We start from the raw sequence: 16,442 nt of genomic DNA, 5'->3' as shown, positions 1-16,442 counted from the left end.
GTTTATGGAAGACAATCTTACTCGGCTACGAGTGATCGCCAAAGAAAAAGAAGAATACAAGTGATGGCAGCTGCAATTGCAGCTTTACTTAAGTTGCATAAAGGCATTCTCGTTCCAGCAACAGTGTAGGAATCTTGGGTCCGGTGAAAATGCAATGCTGGGTCCAAGTAAACTGTGGTTTGCAAATCAGGGATATGGACTGAAGTTTGCCAGGCTTTCTATTAACCCCAAACCATTTATTTTTATTTTTTAGTTGCTGGTGGCTTTTAAATGTGCCTTGCGTTTGTCATGCGACTTAACATTGATCTCTATCTCTGTTACATAAATTTAAAAAATAAGAGTATTTGAAAAATGCTGAACAGCAGTGCATTCCATCTGTTTATTTTTTAAAAAATAAGAAAAACCAGTTTTTAAACACATACTCGTCCTGATCAAGCTGTGATAATCTATGGTGAAAATCAGCAGCTGCCTCCGTGAAGTTAGCCACAGCGGAAAAGAGAGGATCTGCAAATACAGAGTTGATAAGTCAATTTCCTAATTTAAAAAAGAGAAAGGCTCAAAGTTCAGTGGCAGGGGGTCCCAGGCTTAAATCCTGGTCATCTCCAGTTACAAACAAACAAACAAGAAGCTGCCTTAAGGTGGCCAATCAGATCTAACTCAGTATTGACTATGCTGATGAGTGGTGGTTTCAAATGGGTCATAGAGGATGGCGCTGTGGTCTAAACCACTGAGCCTCTTGGGCTTGCTGGTCAGTGGTTTGAAACCCCACAATGTAGTGAGCTCCCGTTGCTCTGTCCCAGCTCCTGCCAACCTAGCAGTTCTCAAGCACACCAGCGCAAGTAGATAAATAGGTACCGCTGCAGCAGGAAGGTAAATGGCATTTCCGTGCACTCTGGCTTCCATCACGGTGTCCCGTTGCACCAGAGGCGGTTTAGTCCTGCTGGCCACATGACCCGGAAAGCTGTCTGTGGACAAACACTGACTCCCTCAGCCTAAAAGCAAGATGAACGCCGCAAGCCCATAGTCGTGTATGACTGGACTTAAGCGTCCAGGCGTCCTTTACCTTTTTACTGTAGAGAATTGGGCTATCAGTGGGTACTATGTTCTATGTTCTATCTCCACTGAAAGAAGCATTATGCTTCTAAATGCTAGTTGCAAGGACATCACAGGTGGACAGAGTGCTCTTGCACTCATGCCCAACTTTCAGGCTTCCCCCGGGAATCTGTTCAGCCACTGTGAGAACAGGATTCTGGACTAGATGGGCCATTGGCCTGATCCAGTAGGCTTGTCTTACGTTCTTGTATTAAGTCACGGGAGGGTAGTTTGTTGGCTGTGCATTAAGGGGAAATTTTGGAAGGTAAGAGCAGTTCTAAAGCCGAACCAACTTCCAAATGGGGTGGTGGACTCTCCCTGACTTGGAGGCCTTCAAGCAGATGTTGGGCAACCATCTCTTGGAGATACTTCAGCTCCGGCTTCCCTGCCAGATTCATGATTCCACACTATTCATTTAAAGCACATGGCTTCCCCCCCCCCCAACTCCAAAAAATAAAAAAATAAAAAAATCCTGAGGACTGTAGCTTCCTTCTCACAGAGCTACAATTCCCAGAAGTATTTATTATTATTATTATTATTATTATTATTATTATTATTATTATTATTATTATTATTATTATTATATTTCTTGGTAGCCTTGCCCCTTCCCCTGAGAGGGAGGCAAGGCAGCTTACAAATAAAATAGCAACAACTAAAAACATTGCGGGAAATGCCATTAAAAAAAGAATGAAACATTAATAGAATTAAAGTGATTATAGACACACATATATAAACATACAAATAACTACAATTAAAAAAAACACAGCACCACCCCTTTCATTAGAAGCAGGCAATTTCCCAAAGCTTGCTGGTGGGAGGACCACAAGGAGGGAGCCAATGTGGCTCCTCCAGGGAAGGAGTTTCAGAGATGTTTGGGAGCAATCACCGAGAAGGCCCTGTCCTGCACCAAGCGTCCCGGTGAGGGTGGTGGGACCAAGAGAAGGTGGGACTAAGAGATCTTCTGAAGATCTCAGAACCCGGGCAGGTTCACAGGAGGGAATAAAGGTAAAGGGAACCCTGACCATTAGGTCCAGTCATGGACGACTCTAGGGTTGCGGTGCTCGTCTCGCTTTATTGGCCGAGGGAGCTGGCATACAGCTTCTGGGTCATGTGGCCAGCATGACTAAGCCACTTCTGGCGAACCAGAGCAGCGCACGGAAACACCATTTACCTTCCCGCCAGAGTGGTACCTATTTATCTACTTGCACATTGACGTGCTTTCGAACTGCTAGGTTGGCAGGAGCTGGGACCGAGCAACGGGAGCTCACCCTGTTGCAGGGATTCGAACCACTGACCTTCTGATCGGCAAGCCCTAGGCTCTGTGGTTTAACCCACAGTGCCACCCGCATCCCTTTTCACAGGAGGGAATACAGTCTTCCAAAATAACAAATTTCATTTCCCAGGATGCTCTGGGGGGGAGCCATCTGCTTTAAATGTGTGGGTGTGACCCATATCTGTCGCTAACAGGAAGCAACAGGAAGCACACCTGTACGGACTTTGTATCCCTTTTGCGTCAAGCTCACCAAACGATACTTGGTAGGTTCCCAGCTGTGCTTTGTGCCTCTTGGCCACATCGTAGATTCCGTTGGCGTAGGTCCTCAATGCTTCTGCATAATCTTGGCAACGGAGAGGAAGGACCTGGGAACTGGCCAGTTCGTAGACCAAGCCTGCCCGGAGGTGAGCGACAGCAAGCTGCTTCCTGAACGCGGGGTCGTAAAACCGCTCGACTAATTCAAAGGTCTCGTACGTGGTGTGGTAGAGAGGATAGTTACTGAATTTGTCTACTTTCTAGAAAAGGAGAGCAAAGAAATGGGTCAAATGCCTGCGACATGACATCTGTCTGGGATGCTTTAATTGAGATTCCTGCATTGAAGGGGGTGACCCTTGGGGTCCCTTCAAACTCTACAGTTCTATGATTGTAAGAAAGGTGGAAACTCAATTACAGTCGTAACTTGGTTCCCGAACGCCGCAAACGCAGAAGTAAGTGTTCTGGTTTGCGAATGTTTTTCGGAGCCGAACGTCCGACGTGGCTTCTGCTTGAGTGCAGGAAGCACCTGCAGCCAATCAGAAGCTGTGCCTTGGTTTTCGAACGGTTTCGGGATTGGAACGGACTCCCGGAACGGATTAAGTTTGAGAACCAAGATACCACTGTATTGAAAGTTTCCCCGCATCACAGGCCCATTCCAACTTGGCTCACTGTCAGTTTGGTGAAGGCAAGATCAAGCACTAAGGGGCAAATTGGGCACAGGCATACAGTGGTACCCTGGGTTACAGGGCGTAACCCGAAAAGGACATAACCCGAACAATTCGTTTTGCGCATGCGCATAACCCCCCCCCACGAAAAACGCTCTGCGCATGCGCAAATTGGCGCGTGCGTCGGGTTGCGCATCTGGGTTAGCGGAGTTCGTAACCCGAAAAGTACGCAATCCGGAGCGTACGTAACCCGAGGTACGACTGTATAGGGAGCTGTCTTACATAGAGTCAGACCATTGGTCCATCTACCTCCATAATGTCTTTTTCAAAAGCTCTGCCACTCAGCAGGGCTTATGATTTATGCCATGTAAGAGTGCAATGGACTGCTGCCTTATTCTTTTATCTTGCTTTGCAGAAGACTGGATTGGTGCTTCCCTGTCCATTTTTTTCCCCATTGGGAGCTTTCCCAAAAATTAAAAAGGAGACCCGATTGCTGTCTTGTGTTCACAGCTGTCCAGAAATAAACAGAGGGCTGTAATCTTTTGGACCGGCTGTTCGGCTTACCCTGTTCTTAGTGTACCGGGCTCTGCCGGACACGATCCCCAACCGCTGGAAGAAAGCTTCGAAATCGCTTCCTGATCCGAGCTTGCTGATCCTGCCCAGAGAGAGGGGGGGAAGAGGCTGCTATAGTTAGATCCAGTGTGTATTTTTCTGGGGGTACACAGGGGTACACATACCCCTAAACATTTTGTGAATCTAAGTTTGGCCCCATTGAGGAGCAGTATTTCAATATGAGAAAGAAAACGAGAGCACCGCTAAACATTTTTTTGCATCGGCACAGCAAAAAAAGAAAAGCTTTGGAGCACAGGGATGAGCAAAGTGGCCGCACTCTGAAAATAATGAAGGTGATTCGAACTGAGGACCCAAATGGGATGCTTACCTACATGCCCACAATTTGCCAGATCACCATGGGTGACATCCAAAAAGGCAAGGAAACTCGAGCTAAACCTGAAAATTGGGAGTATGTGTGGAAGGGGGAGGGTTGTTAGATAGGGCCATAAGGATCTGTATCAGACCTCTCCACCCTAGTGCCCCCCCCCAGATGTTTTGGACTACAATTTAGTTACTTATTAATTTAAGTATTTCTATTCTGCCATGCCATAAAATCTTGAGACATAAAACCTACTACCATAACCACACTTTCGAACTCCCTGCCTCTTAACATCAGGCAAGTGCTTTCCCTATACATTTTCCGGTGCTTGCCTAAAACATTTTTTTTTTTTTTAAGGAATGCCTGTCTAGACATGCAGAAGTTATGTGTGCTTTGTTCCTTCTTCTTTTTAAGCCAGTGTTGATTTTAATCCTCTTTTGGTTAAAATTTAAAAAAAACACACCTGGGTTTGACTGTTTTAAATCAATGATTTTAATGTTTTGTTTTATATTTCTCTAAAGCGCTCGGAGGGGTTTCTTTTGTTTTGCAATCGAGCTATATAAATGTTGTTAACGATAAATAGATAAAACCGCATTTAAAAATTCGAACAAAAATACGCATTTATTATTATTATTTATTAAAATTTGGGTACCACCCTTCATCCAAAAATCTCAGGGCAGCTGACAAGTGAAACATACAAAATAAGATACATACCGGTAATAAAACCCAAGCAAACCAATGACCCACCTCCCACAGACACATTTTAAAAGCCATAGGCGAACTCCTGGTGTTGTTGTTGTTTTTGCCTAGTCAGCATCTTAAAAAGCAGAGAATCACCTTGCCGACAAAGGTCCGTATAGCTAAAGCTATGGTTTTCCCAGTAGTAATGTACAGAAGTAAGAGCTGGACCATAAAGAAGGCTGAGCGCCGAAGAATTGATGCTTTTGAATTGTGCTAGAGGAGAGTCTTGAGAGTCCCATGGACTGCAAGAAGATCAAACATATCCATTCTGAAGGAAATCAGCCCTGAGTGCTCACTGGAAGGGCAGATCCTGAAGTTGAGGCTCCAGTACTTTGGTCACCTCATGAGAAGAGAAGACTCCCTGGAAAAGACCCTGATGTTGGGGGAGATGGAGGGCACAAGGAGAACGGGACAACAGAGGATGAGATGGTTGGACAGTGTTCTCGAAGCTACCAACATGAGTCTGACAAAACTGCAGGAGGCAGTGGAAGACAGGAGTGCCTGGTGTGCTCTGGGCATTCCACAAATAATCATTAAGGTGACTGGCTAATTAAGGTGAAAATTAAAGCGCAGAAACGTCTGCTGGCATAAATAGTCGTTCAAAGACCTTCTGAAAATAAAAAGCGAGGGTGCCTGCCAAATCCCTGTTGGAAGAGTGTTCTGCAGCACAGGGCTGGTGATGCTAAATGAATGAAAGCAGGGATATGAAAGCTCTATCTGCCCCTTGTGTGGGAATTTTGATGGCACACTCATACGTGCAATTATTTAAGTAACGGATGTTCCTGCTAGGGCTGCCATACGCCTGGAATTTTCCGGACATAGCTGGGATTCGGCCCTCGCAAACAGCGTCAGGGCCGAAATCGTCCGGGAACCGGACGCATGGCAACCCAAGTTAATGCTGGAAGTGTAGATTTTGGCGAATTTCCTTAAAAACAGCTCAAAACCTCTTTTTTTGCAGCCTTTGAAAAAAAAAAGCTCAACAACCCCCCCCCCCCAAATATGGCAATCCTAGTTTATGCTAATAAACTTTTAATTATTTTTTATTTTTTAATTTTTATAATTAAAAAAAAATAGTAATAGACTTGCATGCCCAGGGATTCTCTTACCTGGGCAGAGTCTTACTTTCTGGGGATGGGTCCTTCTCCAACCAGCTTTCATAGAGGGTTTTGCTTCCATATCCATCATCAGGGCTTGCGATCTAGGGAAGGAAAACAATGTGTCTGAATATGATGATTTCAGCACCATAAGAGAGGTGCCATCTGTCCTATACATTTAAAGCAGTATCCTTTCACTTTAAACAGCCAGTTCCCCCAAAGAACCCTGGGAACTGTAGTTTTGTTAAGGGTGCTGAGAGTTCTTAGAAAATCCCTATTCTCCCTGGAAAGCCAATAGTTCCTGGTTTAACAGTCCATTCCACTTCCCAGGGAACTGTGGGACCCCTGCCTCCTTTGGAATGTTGATTCAGCACGAAACAGTGCACAAACGCAAGACCTGCGTTTGCACCTATCCTCAGAACCATGAGGTCTAGAAACTTGATTTTTTTTTTAAACTGATTTCTTAAGAAGCATGAAATCCCTGCACTCAGATGGAATCAGCAGCCCACCCTGCACTGAGGATCCCTGCCATTGTTCACCTCAAGTGCTTCTCCCAGCCACACAATGACAGATGAAGACTAGGAGAAGAAAGAAGGGGGGTGGGGGTGGAGCCAGAAAAATGAGATTATTTGTACCTCTTTTGTCAGATTATACACCAACCGATTGAGAAGAGGAGTGCAGTCAACTCTTAATGTGTAGTTGCCTGAAAACCAAAGTATAATTAGACGTTTAATGGGACTCTCTTTAAAAAAAAAATTGACTTAAAAAAAATTATAATAGGCTACGTCATACCATGTCAGACTTTTTGTGTACCTCTCTCGGTATTGGCTATTCGAGTGCCGTCTCTCGGTATCGGCTATTTAAGCACCGGTATCTCTCCAAATGTAAAAGCAGCACAAAACTGAAACATGAACTGCAGGTCGCAGTTTTTGGAAGACGGCCAAAGGATGCTCACCTTCTATAGAAGAGTCTGAGTTGATGTAAGCCACAGCCCGTGCTTGAAGAATTTTGGCATTCTCCTGCAGTTACAAAAAGATACAAGCACCGCCAGGCTGATGACAAAGTTAACTGGGTTGTTTTCCACAACAGCAGCAGCAGCAGCAGCTGCATATGAAACAGACTTCCAAGTGCAATCACATGTATGAACTGTGATAGCTATGCACATTTCTCCAGTTGCCAAAGGGATAGAACCATAGAACTTTATAGAGTTTGAAGGCACCCCAAGGGTCATCTAGTCCAACCCCTGCAATGCAGGAATCACAGCTAAAGCATCCCGGACAGACGGCCATCCAACCTCTGTTTAAAAACCTCCAAGGAAGGAGACTCCATCGCTGTCCAAGAACAGCTCTTACTATCAGAAGGTTCTGCCTAATGTTTAGTCTTTTCTTACTGTATGTATTTCTGTGTTCTTGTTGTCTGATTGTAAGCTGCCCTGTGATCTTTGGATGAAGGGTGATATAGAAATTTAATTAATGATAATGATAATCACCACCACATAGAGCAGGATTGGGGGCAGAGTGAAATGAAGACAATAGAAGGGGGGCTCCCCCATTGGGTCATCACATCACTGCTAATGGGATTTACTGGGGCAGACCCCCAAATCTGCTAATAACCCACATTGTATAAGGTGTTTGTGCTGTTTGTCGGAAAACACAGGGCCCCTCCAGACCAGTGTATTCTTGCTGTCTGGAAGGGCACATTGCAATTAATGAACAAGACTAGGTTAGATCCTTAACTTCCATGGGTCTGTTCTGAGTAAAAAATTAGAGAGTTCCTGCGAGCCTCAGCAAAATATTCTGGTGCCGCGTTCACCACTTACCTCTGCCCATTCTGTGGAACCCAACAGCCCAAATTCTTCTGCATCCCAGCTGGCAAAAACGATTGTTCTCCTAGGCTTCCAACCTGTTGGCATTGAAAAGGTCATCGTCTCTCTGGGTGGCTCACAGGGCAAGTCTGAACGTGACTGCTCAGAAGTGAGGACTACCGAGTTCATTTAAAGATGATAAACTTATAACAAGGCTGAGGAATCTCTGGTCTTCCAGCTGGATTGGACTACAACTCCCATCAGCTTCAGCTAGCATGGCCAATGGCTAAGGTGGATAGGAGTTGTAGTCTAGCAACAGCTGGAGGACCAAAGGTTTCCAATGCCTGCTTTCTAAACACAGCCCCAGGGCAGTTCAAAACCATCCTTCAGTAACCTCTATAAAATAAGGATCTGTTTCTGATTGCCTTTGTTTGGGATCAGGATTTTGTTTTATTCGTTGCTTTTCATTCCATCCGCCGGCAATTATATTAATTAAGCAAAGGACCAAGCAGCCTTCCAACCTATTTTTTAAATAAGCATCTTTCGGGAAACTGTTCCACCAAAGAAATTCTCACTCCCCATGGAAGTGCACATGAAACCTAAGTGTTGGGACCCAAATCATCTCCAGATCTTAGAGCTTAGGAAGAAATACTTTGTGGGCTCAGAATGGAGTTGAGGGTCTAAACCAGCTTCCCCAACTTGGTGACCTCCATACACTAGTGGCCAAAATTGTGGAAATCTTTTGGGGAAAGTGTATTTCCTAGGTTTGATGGCTCATAACACCTGATTGGCTCTCTGAACACTCGTGCTCATTGGCTACATTCAAATGAAGGAAAGCTACTTCATATCAACCTAAGTAAGTTGTGTTTCCTTTTTCTGGTTATTTGCCTGTAACTTTTAATAGAATACAGATAACTGAACAAACCTTGTTGCATTACATTCCTCATTAAATTATCTTTCCATTGATATATAACTTTATGGTATCACTCCAAAATTAAAATGGTGTTATGAGCCATCAGACCTCAGAAATGCACTTTTCCCAAAAGGTTTCCACAATTTTGGCCACTAGTGTAGGCTATATTGTTGGACTACAACTCCCATAATTCATGTTCCCTGGCCCTTCTGGGAGGGACTGATGGTAGCTGAAGTCCAACAACATCTAGAGGGGAAAGCTGCCTTAGGCTTATATCAGTCTGCAATCCTGTACCCATTTAACTTTATGAAAGTTGCGCTAGACTTGCTAAGACTTATTTCTAGGAATAGGATATTGCTGTAAAGTGAATCACTATTACAATGAATTGGGTCTAGAAACAGATAGCCTATTCAGCTTGGAAAGCATGCTTCATGTTTTATTTTCTATTTGCGCAGTTCATTACCTTTCATCACCAACTTGCCAAAACTCCGAGCCACCTCTTGAAGGACGGCTGCCCCAGTGGTTGGGTCGATTCCACCAAAGACCCAAGAATCTCTGTGGCCTCCCAAAATTATATACCTATCTAGGGAGGAGGAACAAAAACAAAGCAAAACAAAAAAATAAGAGAGGAACGTTACAAAGAACTGGATCTAACTCGAAATATACTTGGCAGATTTTTCTTTCCTTATTCAGATCAGACTTCCCACCCCCACCCCGAAAGGGGCTAGTGGGATGGGAGAACAATAGAATTTTCCAGAGGAAGAATAAGAGGAAACCCGAATCATTCTATTCAGCGATGCTGCAAAAGTGCTCTTTCAGAGTCTCAATTTCTGGTTATCTCTGAAGCTTCTGCAAAAGAAATGACTACAAATGAGCCCTGAACCTTTCACTCTAGGAACACTGTAAAACCAACAGCCGTCAGGCCAGAAAAAAGCTCACCGGGTTCCACTGCTCCTTTGATGGTCCCGATAACGTTGTATATTCGCGTGATTTTATTGACTGTGTGAATGTGCATTCTGACTTTCCTGTAGAATGAAAGCACAGTATTCTGTGAGAGCTTAGTGGTGTCAACCAAACTAGGACTTGCCAGATCAACAGTGAGGGGATGAATTAGCATTGGGGGTCTGCTCCTGCTGCCAAAGAGCGAAGCTAATCTCTTGATTGTACAGTCGTACCGTACCTTGGTTCTCAAACAGAATGCATTCTGGGAGTCCATTCGACTCCTGGAACCATTCAAAAACCAAAGCTTGGCTTTAGGAGTGTCCTGCAGCCAATGTCCTGCAGCCAATCGGAAGCCGCAGAAGCCATGCTGGACATTCAGCTTCTGAAAATCATTCGGAAACCGGAACACACACTTCCGGGCTTCGATCGTTTGGGAGCCGATTTGTTCAGGAGCCAAGGCGTTCTGCTTCCAAGGTACGACTGTACAAGGAGACAAGGCTTTGGTACTGCGAGATGCTGCCCTGGGTAAGCTGTTCCTTGGATCAAGCCTTCAGGTACTCCTGTTCTGGCTCAGGCAACCTCTTTCTGGGAGCAAAGGGCGGATTCATGAACTGGGTCAGCGCAAGAGATTTTGCCGACTGAGGCAAAAGACAACATGGAACCTGCCGCCACCACTCAAAGTTGACTCAGCTGGCAGTAGAAACCTTGACACTGGTGACAGAACAGCATCTTCCACTGCAGGGTAGCTGAGGGAGGTGCAAAACAGGCCATGTGTTCCACAACACCTCACCACCACTGCCAGCACTCCAGCATCAACCACCTGAGATGGTCACGTCCTTCTGCCTAATGATAGGGCTGGCCCTGATTGGGAGAAAGGGCCATAGCTCAGTAGCCAAGCTAGAGGGACCCAATGGTTTGCCTCAGTATAAGTCCACTTCCTATGTTCTTCTGTTTCTCCTTAGTCTCGAGTTTTCCCCTTGTTGAACGCTGCAGGGAGAACAAGGACAAAAACAGAATGAGTTGGCTCTGCCCGTCTTTGGCTTTGGCGCCACCTACTGTTGGCCTCCATACCTTCTGCCTTGCCAGTCCCGAAGGGCACCAGCCACCACTGGGATATGCCATTTGTGTAGGCAATATGCTACGTGAAAGACACAGAAGACCTTCCAGGAAATGGCAGCAACTCTCATACAGTATTTCATAGGCCATTTCATAGGGTTTGGAATGGCAGCTGGATCGTAGAAGTGTTCAGACTGACCTTCTGGAGTAGGTGCCGGAAAATCCGGGCCCAATGTTATAGGACACGTTGAGATTTCCCTTCCAACTCTCATCCGGAGGCGGAGGACCTCCCATGGACCTGCAGCAGGGGAAGCAAGACCGACATATCTTGGCAAGGCCGTTGAATTAGCAGCCATCATCTCCTTAACACAGTGATTTCCCAAATGGCAAGTATGAAGGGGTCCCAACATTTAGTGGCTTTAGGGCATGTCACCAAATTAATATGCAATATGCTTTCTGTTTTAGGGTCAGGGCTTCTTGATATGCCTGCAGCTGCCCCTTGTGAATTGTTGTGTTGCAGGTAGCTGTCCTACTATGTCAAAATGATTGTGTTTCACTATCCCTTTCAGAGGAAACATCCAGTTTAACTTATTATTTTTTTACTTACAACGTTTTCAATCCAATCTTTCCTCCAAGGAGCTCAGGAGAGCATATAAGCATGCCTACCTCACAATCTTGTCCTCACAGATACATTGAAATTTCGTTAGGCTAAAAATAAGCTAGGCTGACCCATCCAGTGACCTTCATGGCTAAATGGAGATTTGAGCCTAAATCTTAGTTTAAGCAGTGTGAGATTAGGAGCCAAGATCATATTTCCAACCCACCATGAAGATAAATATGGTGTCGTGCCAGCTTTCCCCCCCATATCAATAAAAATAAGGGGTAAAGCAACAATATTTTAATACTGCTGGAATAACAATATTAGCACACCCTGCTTTCTGCAAACACCAAAGACGACTAAAATCTACATACCTTAATAATATTTCTGCATCATGGTAGCCAATGGGATGAACTGGGATTCTGGGAATCCCTACTCCATCGTCAACTCCATATCTGAAGGTATATTCTGAGGAACCAAGAACAGTTTCCATATAACCACTGGGTAAGCTTTGTGCAGGCAAATCTGGGTGAACGCTAAACAGGCAGAAAACCTTGAAACTCTCCCCGTGAAGCAAATAGTTAAACTTACTTCCCAAGTGTAAACAAAATAAAATAAAAAATTCCTTCCAGTAGCACCTTAGACACCAACTGAGTTTGTTCTTGGTATGAGCTTTCGTGTGCATGCACACTTCTTCAGATACACTGAAACAGAAGTCACCCTTAAATATAGTGAGGGAGTGAGGAGGGGTATTACTCAGAAGGGTGGTGGGAATGGGTGATCGGCTGATAGGTGTGGAAAACCTGTTGACAACTGTTAACGACTGCAATTTTTACAGGGTCTTACAGGGAAAGGCAAGGGGTGAGATGGCTAAAGATAGCTTTGTCATGTATAATGAGATAAGAATCCAATGTCTTTGTTCAGACCAGGTTTCTCCATGGTTTTAAGTTTGGTGATTAGTTGCAATTCTGCCACCTCTCTTTCCGGTCTATTTCTGAAGTTCCTTTGTATTAAGACAGCTAATTTGAGATCTTTTATAGAATGTCCTGGGAGATTGAAGTGTTCTCCTGCTGGGTACATCACTAACCTTTGGCTGGGTACCCCGGGGTAAGGGGATCTCCTGCACCGTTGAGGTTTAGGACATTCCCGCGCTGCACTCCCCCTCCGGGGAGATTCCACCCATCTGGATAGGGATCGACTCCAGGTGCGCAGTAATCCGCAGAGTCTGAGTAAAGGATAATCCCTTTAGCTCCAGCTAACATGGCATTTTTAACCTACAGAGCAGCCAAACATTAAGAAGTGGTTTTCAAAAGGTGCGTCGCCATAGCCCAAGAAATAAGTGGCATTTGTTCCTTGTCTTGCTGCCATTGGAATAAGGCTGGTGCTCTAAACTGTGACTGGAGAACCTATGGACCTTTTTAGATGTGCTTGGACCCCCAGCTACCATCGGGGCAGACTTTGATAATATGGTGCCTGGAGCAAGGATAAAATTTGGTGTTCCCTGCTGCAGCGGGATCTGCAGGAGGAGAAGTTCAAAGTTGTCTACTTTGAGGTGGTGTTGGAGCAGCAGGGAGGAGGAGGAGGAGAAGGATGAGGAGGCAGAGAAGAGCTGCCCACCCTGCTGAAGAAGAATTTGGATTTGATATCCCACTTTATCACTACCCTAAGGAATCTCAAAGTGGCTAACAATCTCCTTTCCCTTCCTCCCCCACAACAAACACTCTGTGAGGTGAGTGGGGCTGAGAGACTTCAGAGAAGTGTGACTAGCCCAAGGTCACCCAGCAGCTGCATGTGGAGGAGCAGGGAATCGAACCCGGTTCACCAGATTACAAGTCCACTGCTCTTAACCACTACACCACACTGGCTGGAATCGGGGGAGCCTGCGGCTCCTCTCTGGTGGGGTCCAAGCTTTTGCCTCCCCTGACACCTCTGGGGAACAGAAGGATCTGCCCTGATGGGGATCCGGGGTTAGCTAGGCAGCACAACTCAGTTTCATCCCAAGTCAAATGGACAGCGAGAGTGTTGCTGGTGTGGTAATATTAATAGGTGGAAACAGTCTATGCTGAGACTGGGGACTCAGCTACATTAGCCAAGAAACAACGTTTGGGATGCATTATAAACATGTAGCTCCAGATGGCACCATAGCGTTTTCCCCTCCCTTTTGTTATAACAATTTAATTTCTGATTTATTTATAATGTTTTTCCCCTGTGTGTAGATTCACCCTATGTTTAAATAAGCTGAATAAGCTTTTGAAGTTCTCTGTAAAGAGCATTTGCCTGAAGCTAAGGATTGTGCCTCACGTGAATGAACCATAAAGCTTGAAACCCTCATTGAGTGTAAATATAGATAGATAGATAGATAGATAGATAGAGAGAGAGAGAGAGAGAGAGAGTTTTGTTTCAGAAGTGCCTCCTCTTTAATGTGACCCTCTGGGTGGGAGATAAGTGGACACAGGGCATTCTTCACATGAACAAAATACTTCACATGAACAAAACAGACATCTCCATTATAGCTAAGAGGCAGAACTGACTCTTTTAAACACCCAGAACATTGGCTACCCATCTGCCACCTTTAGTGCGAGAGTCTGTCATACAACTAGATGATGAAATGGAACACACCACTAAAGACTATAGGGGAACATAACATATTCGAACGCTCCCTGGCATTAACAATGAAACAAAGCTTTTCAGGTAAAAACAAACAGCAGTATTATTTGCTTTACGCTATGCAGGTTTCTACTTGTGGGAAGGTGTTTTTTTTATAGCAGGGAGAACTCAAAAATGGGATTGCTATCTGCAAGCTGAAGTGGTATGATCCACCGGGGAGTTTACTCCCTTATTCCCACCTGATGTATTTCCACACTGAAACCTGAAAAGCAGCATCTGAAAAGATTTATTATTAGGGAAGGAAATGGGGGGAAGAAGGAAAGAAAATGCAGCAACAGCAGAGATATCATCAACTTACTTTGTTTCCTCGGAATATTTTCCCATATCGGGCAATGACAATCTTTCCTGTACAGTTGATTCCCATCTCACGCTCTAGTTTGAAAAAGTCTTCGGTGCGGCCGTAATTCACGTACACCAGATCTGCCTTTTTGTGGGGTGGGGGAGGAAAATAACATTTTACGTCACTGTCCATGGTTACATTGGGAATCTCTTATACAGTGGAACCTCGGTTCTCGAACGTCTCTCTTGACGAACGTTTCGGAACCCAAACGCCGAAAATCCAGAAGTAAATGCTTCCATTTTTGAACGCGCCTCGGAAGTCGAACAGCTTCCGCTGCATGCTTTTCAATTTTCTCAATTGACTTTGCCGACAGCCCTTTGCACCTCGGTTTTCTAACTTTTTGGAAGTCGAACAGTCTTCTGAAACAGATTACGTTCGAAAACCGAGGTTCCACTGCACTTGTGTTGAATAATAGTCTTTAAAACACCTATATCAAAGCGCATGAACTTGGGGACCCTTGCAATGGTCCACTCCCATCTAGACTACTGTGATACATTATACAGGGGGCTGCCCTTGGAGATGGGCCAGAAAATGAATAAGTAAGACCTGCTACAAAATGTTGTACTGTGTTCTTAGCTCCTGGCAGAATATTCCTTGTTCAGGATTCCAGCCATGCCTCCTTCCAGGACACTCCATTGTGTCCCACAACCAATTTTCCATTTTTCTTTACCATTTGAAACTCAAGAAACAATTGTTTCTTGCCTGCTTTTTTTTGGGGGGGGGGGTGTTCCTTCTTCCACAGTAAGTTTGAACATGTTGATATCTCCCTCTTGTTTCTCAGTTTTGACTCCACAGCTGTTGACACTGACTACTTGAGTTCAATATTATAGAGCATGGGTAGGCAAACTAAGGCCCGGGGGCTGGATCCGGCGCAATCGCCATCTAAATCCAGCCCGTGGACGGTCCGGTATTCAGCGTGTTTTTACATGAGTATAATGTGTGCTTTTATTTAAAATGCATCTATGGGTTATTTGTGGGGCATAGGAATTTGTTCATCCCCCCAAAAATATATATATATACTCCGGCCCACCAAAAGGTCTGAGGGACAGTGGACCGGCCCCCTGCTGAAAAAGTTTGCTGACCCCTGTTATAGAGGAAGCGATACCAATGTTGCTCACAGGGTACTGACTAGAGATTCTGGGTTATTCCAGGAAAAACAGAAGCAGAAATTACAGTCTTTCATTCATTCGTCTCATGTCCAGAATGGAAATCATATCAGCGAATAAGTTTGGTATTTACTGCTGTTGCTTTCATTCCACAAACAATAGGTAACTGATTGATGTTTTGTTTTGTTGGCCATTGTATAAATGTGGAATATATGTAACAGAAAACTTTTTAAGAAAAAATTACCCATAAACCATAAAACCTTGAAGTTAGGATGTAGTTGAAGTAAACACCTGCTTTCTGCCACACTACTAGCTGTAGCAATTTGAAGGAGGCTGAGATAAGTGTTATTTTCAAGGTCCCGTCGATACGGAGGAAAGAAGAAAGAAGATAAGAAGAACAGCACATTTGGGGTGCTCAATGACTCTAAAACCAGTTTAAAAATTCCTTCCAGTAGCACCCTAGACACCAACTAAGTTTGTTCTTGGTATGACCTTTCGTGTGCATGCACACTTCTTCAGTGATGTGCAAGCTGGAAAGACCGTAAGTCCACACATGTCAGGAAGAAGTATGGGAGATGTAGAAGAAGAAGAAGAAGAAGAAGAAGAAGAAGAAGAAGAAGAAGAAGAAGAAGAAGAAGAAGAAGAAGAGGAGGAGGAGGAGGAGGAGGAGGAGTTTGGATTTGATATCCCGCTTTTCACTACCCGAAGGAGTCTCAAAGTGGCTAACATTCTCCTTTCCCTTCCTCCTCCACAACAAACACTCTGTGAGGTGAGTGGGGCTGAGAGACTTCAAAGAAGGGTGACTAGCCCAAGGTCACCCAGCAGCTGCATGTGGAGGAGCGGAGACACGAACCCGGTTCCCCAGATTACGAGTCTACCACTCTTAACCACTACACCACACTGGCATGTGCAAGGGGCAACAATACCCTAACTCACTCTCTTATAAGCTCTGCACCCCATAATAA

General features: G+C 44.8%; 1 protein-coding gene across 2 annotated transcripts in view; it reads right to left on the bottom strand.

Annotated features, from left to right (window-relative positions):
• The window catches only part of LOC117045235 (N-acetylated-alpha-linked acidic dipeptidase 2-like), a 30,397-nt gene that overhangs the window by 3,835 nt on the left and 10,120 nt on the right, over positions 1–16,442 (bottom strand). The window contains exons 5-17 of one of the 2 annotated variants that reach the window (XM_033146105.1): positions 14,330–14,455; positions 12,452–12,638; positions 11,739–11,832; positions 10,966–11,064; positions 9,708–9,793; positions 9,232–9,351; positions 7,871–7,953; positions 7,007–7,070; positions 6,687–6,754; positions 6,064–6,155; positions 3,850–3,940; positions 2,616–2,880; positions 423–504 (exon numbers count right to left, since the gene is read on the bottom strand). In XM_033146105.1, coding sequence (XP_033001996.1) covers positions 423–504; positions 2,616–2,880; positions 3,850–3,940; positions 6,064–6,155; positions 6,687–6,754; positions 7,007–7,070; positions 7,871–7,953; positions 9,232–9,351; positions 9,708–9,793; positions 10,966–11,064; positions 11,739–11,832; positions 12,452–12,638; positions 14,330–14,455 — 1,457 coding nt within the window. Of the gene's footprint in view, positions 1–422; positions 505–2,615; positions 2,881–3,849; positions 3,941–6,063; positions 6,156–6,686; positions 6,755–7,006; positions 7,071–7,870; positions 7,954–9,231; positions 9,352–9,707; positions 9,794–10,965; positions 11,065–11,738; positions 11,833–12,451; positions 12,639–14,329; positions 14,456–16,442 lie in introns of those variants that run through there. The other variant, XM_033146106.1, reaches the window with a different exon arrangement.

This window comes from Lacerta agilis, chromosome 4 (assembly GCF_009819535.1).
Source record: "Lacerta agilis isolate rLacAgi1 chromosome 4, rLacAgi1.pri, whole genome shotgun sequence".
Lineage (NCBI taxonomy): Eukaryota > Metazoa > Chordata > Lepidosauria > Squamata > Lacertidae > Lacerta > Lacerta agilis.
Note: the sequence above shows the minus strand (reverse complement) of the source record. Positions and strands in the feature narration are given on the sequence as shown.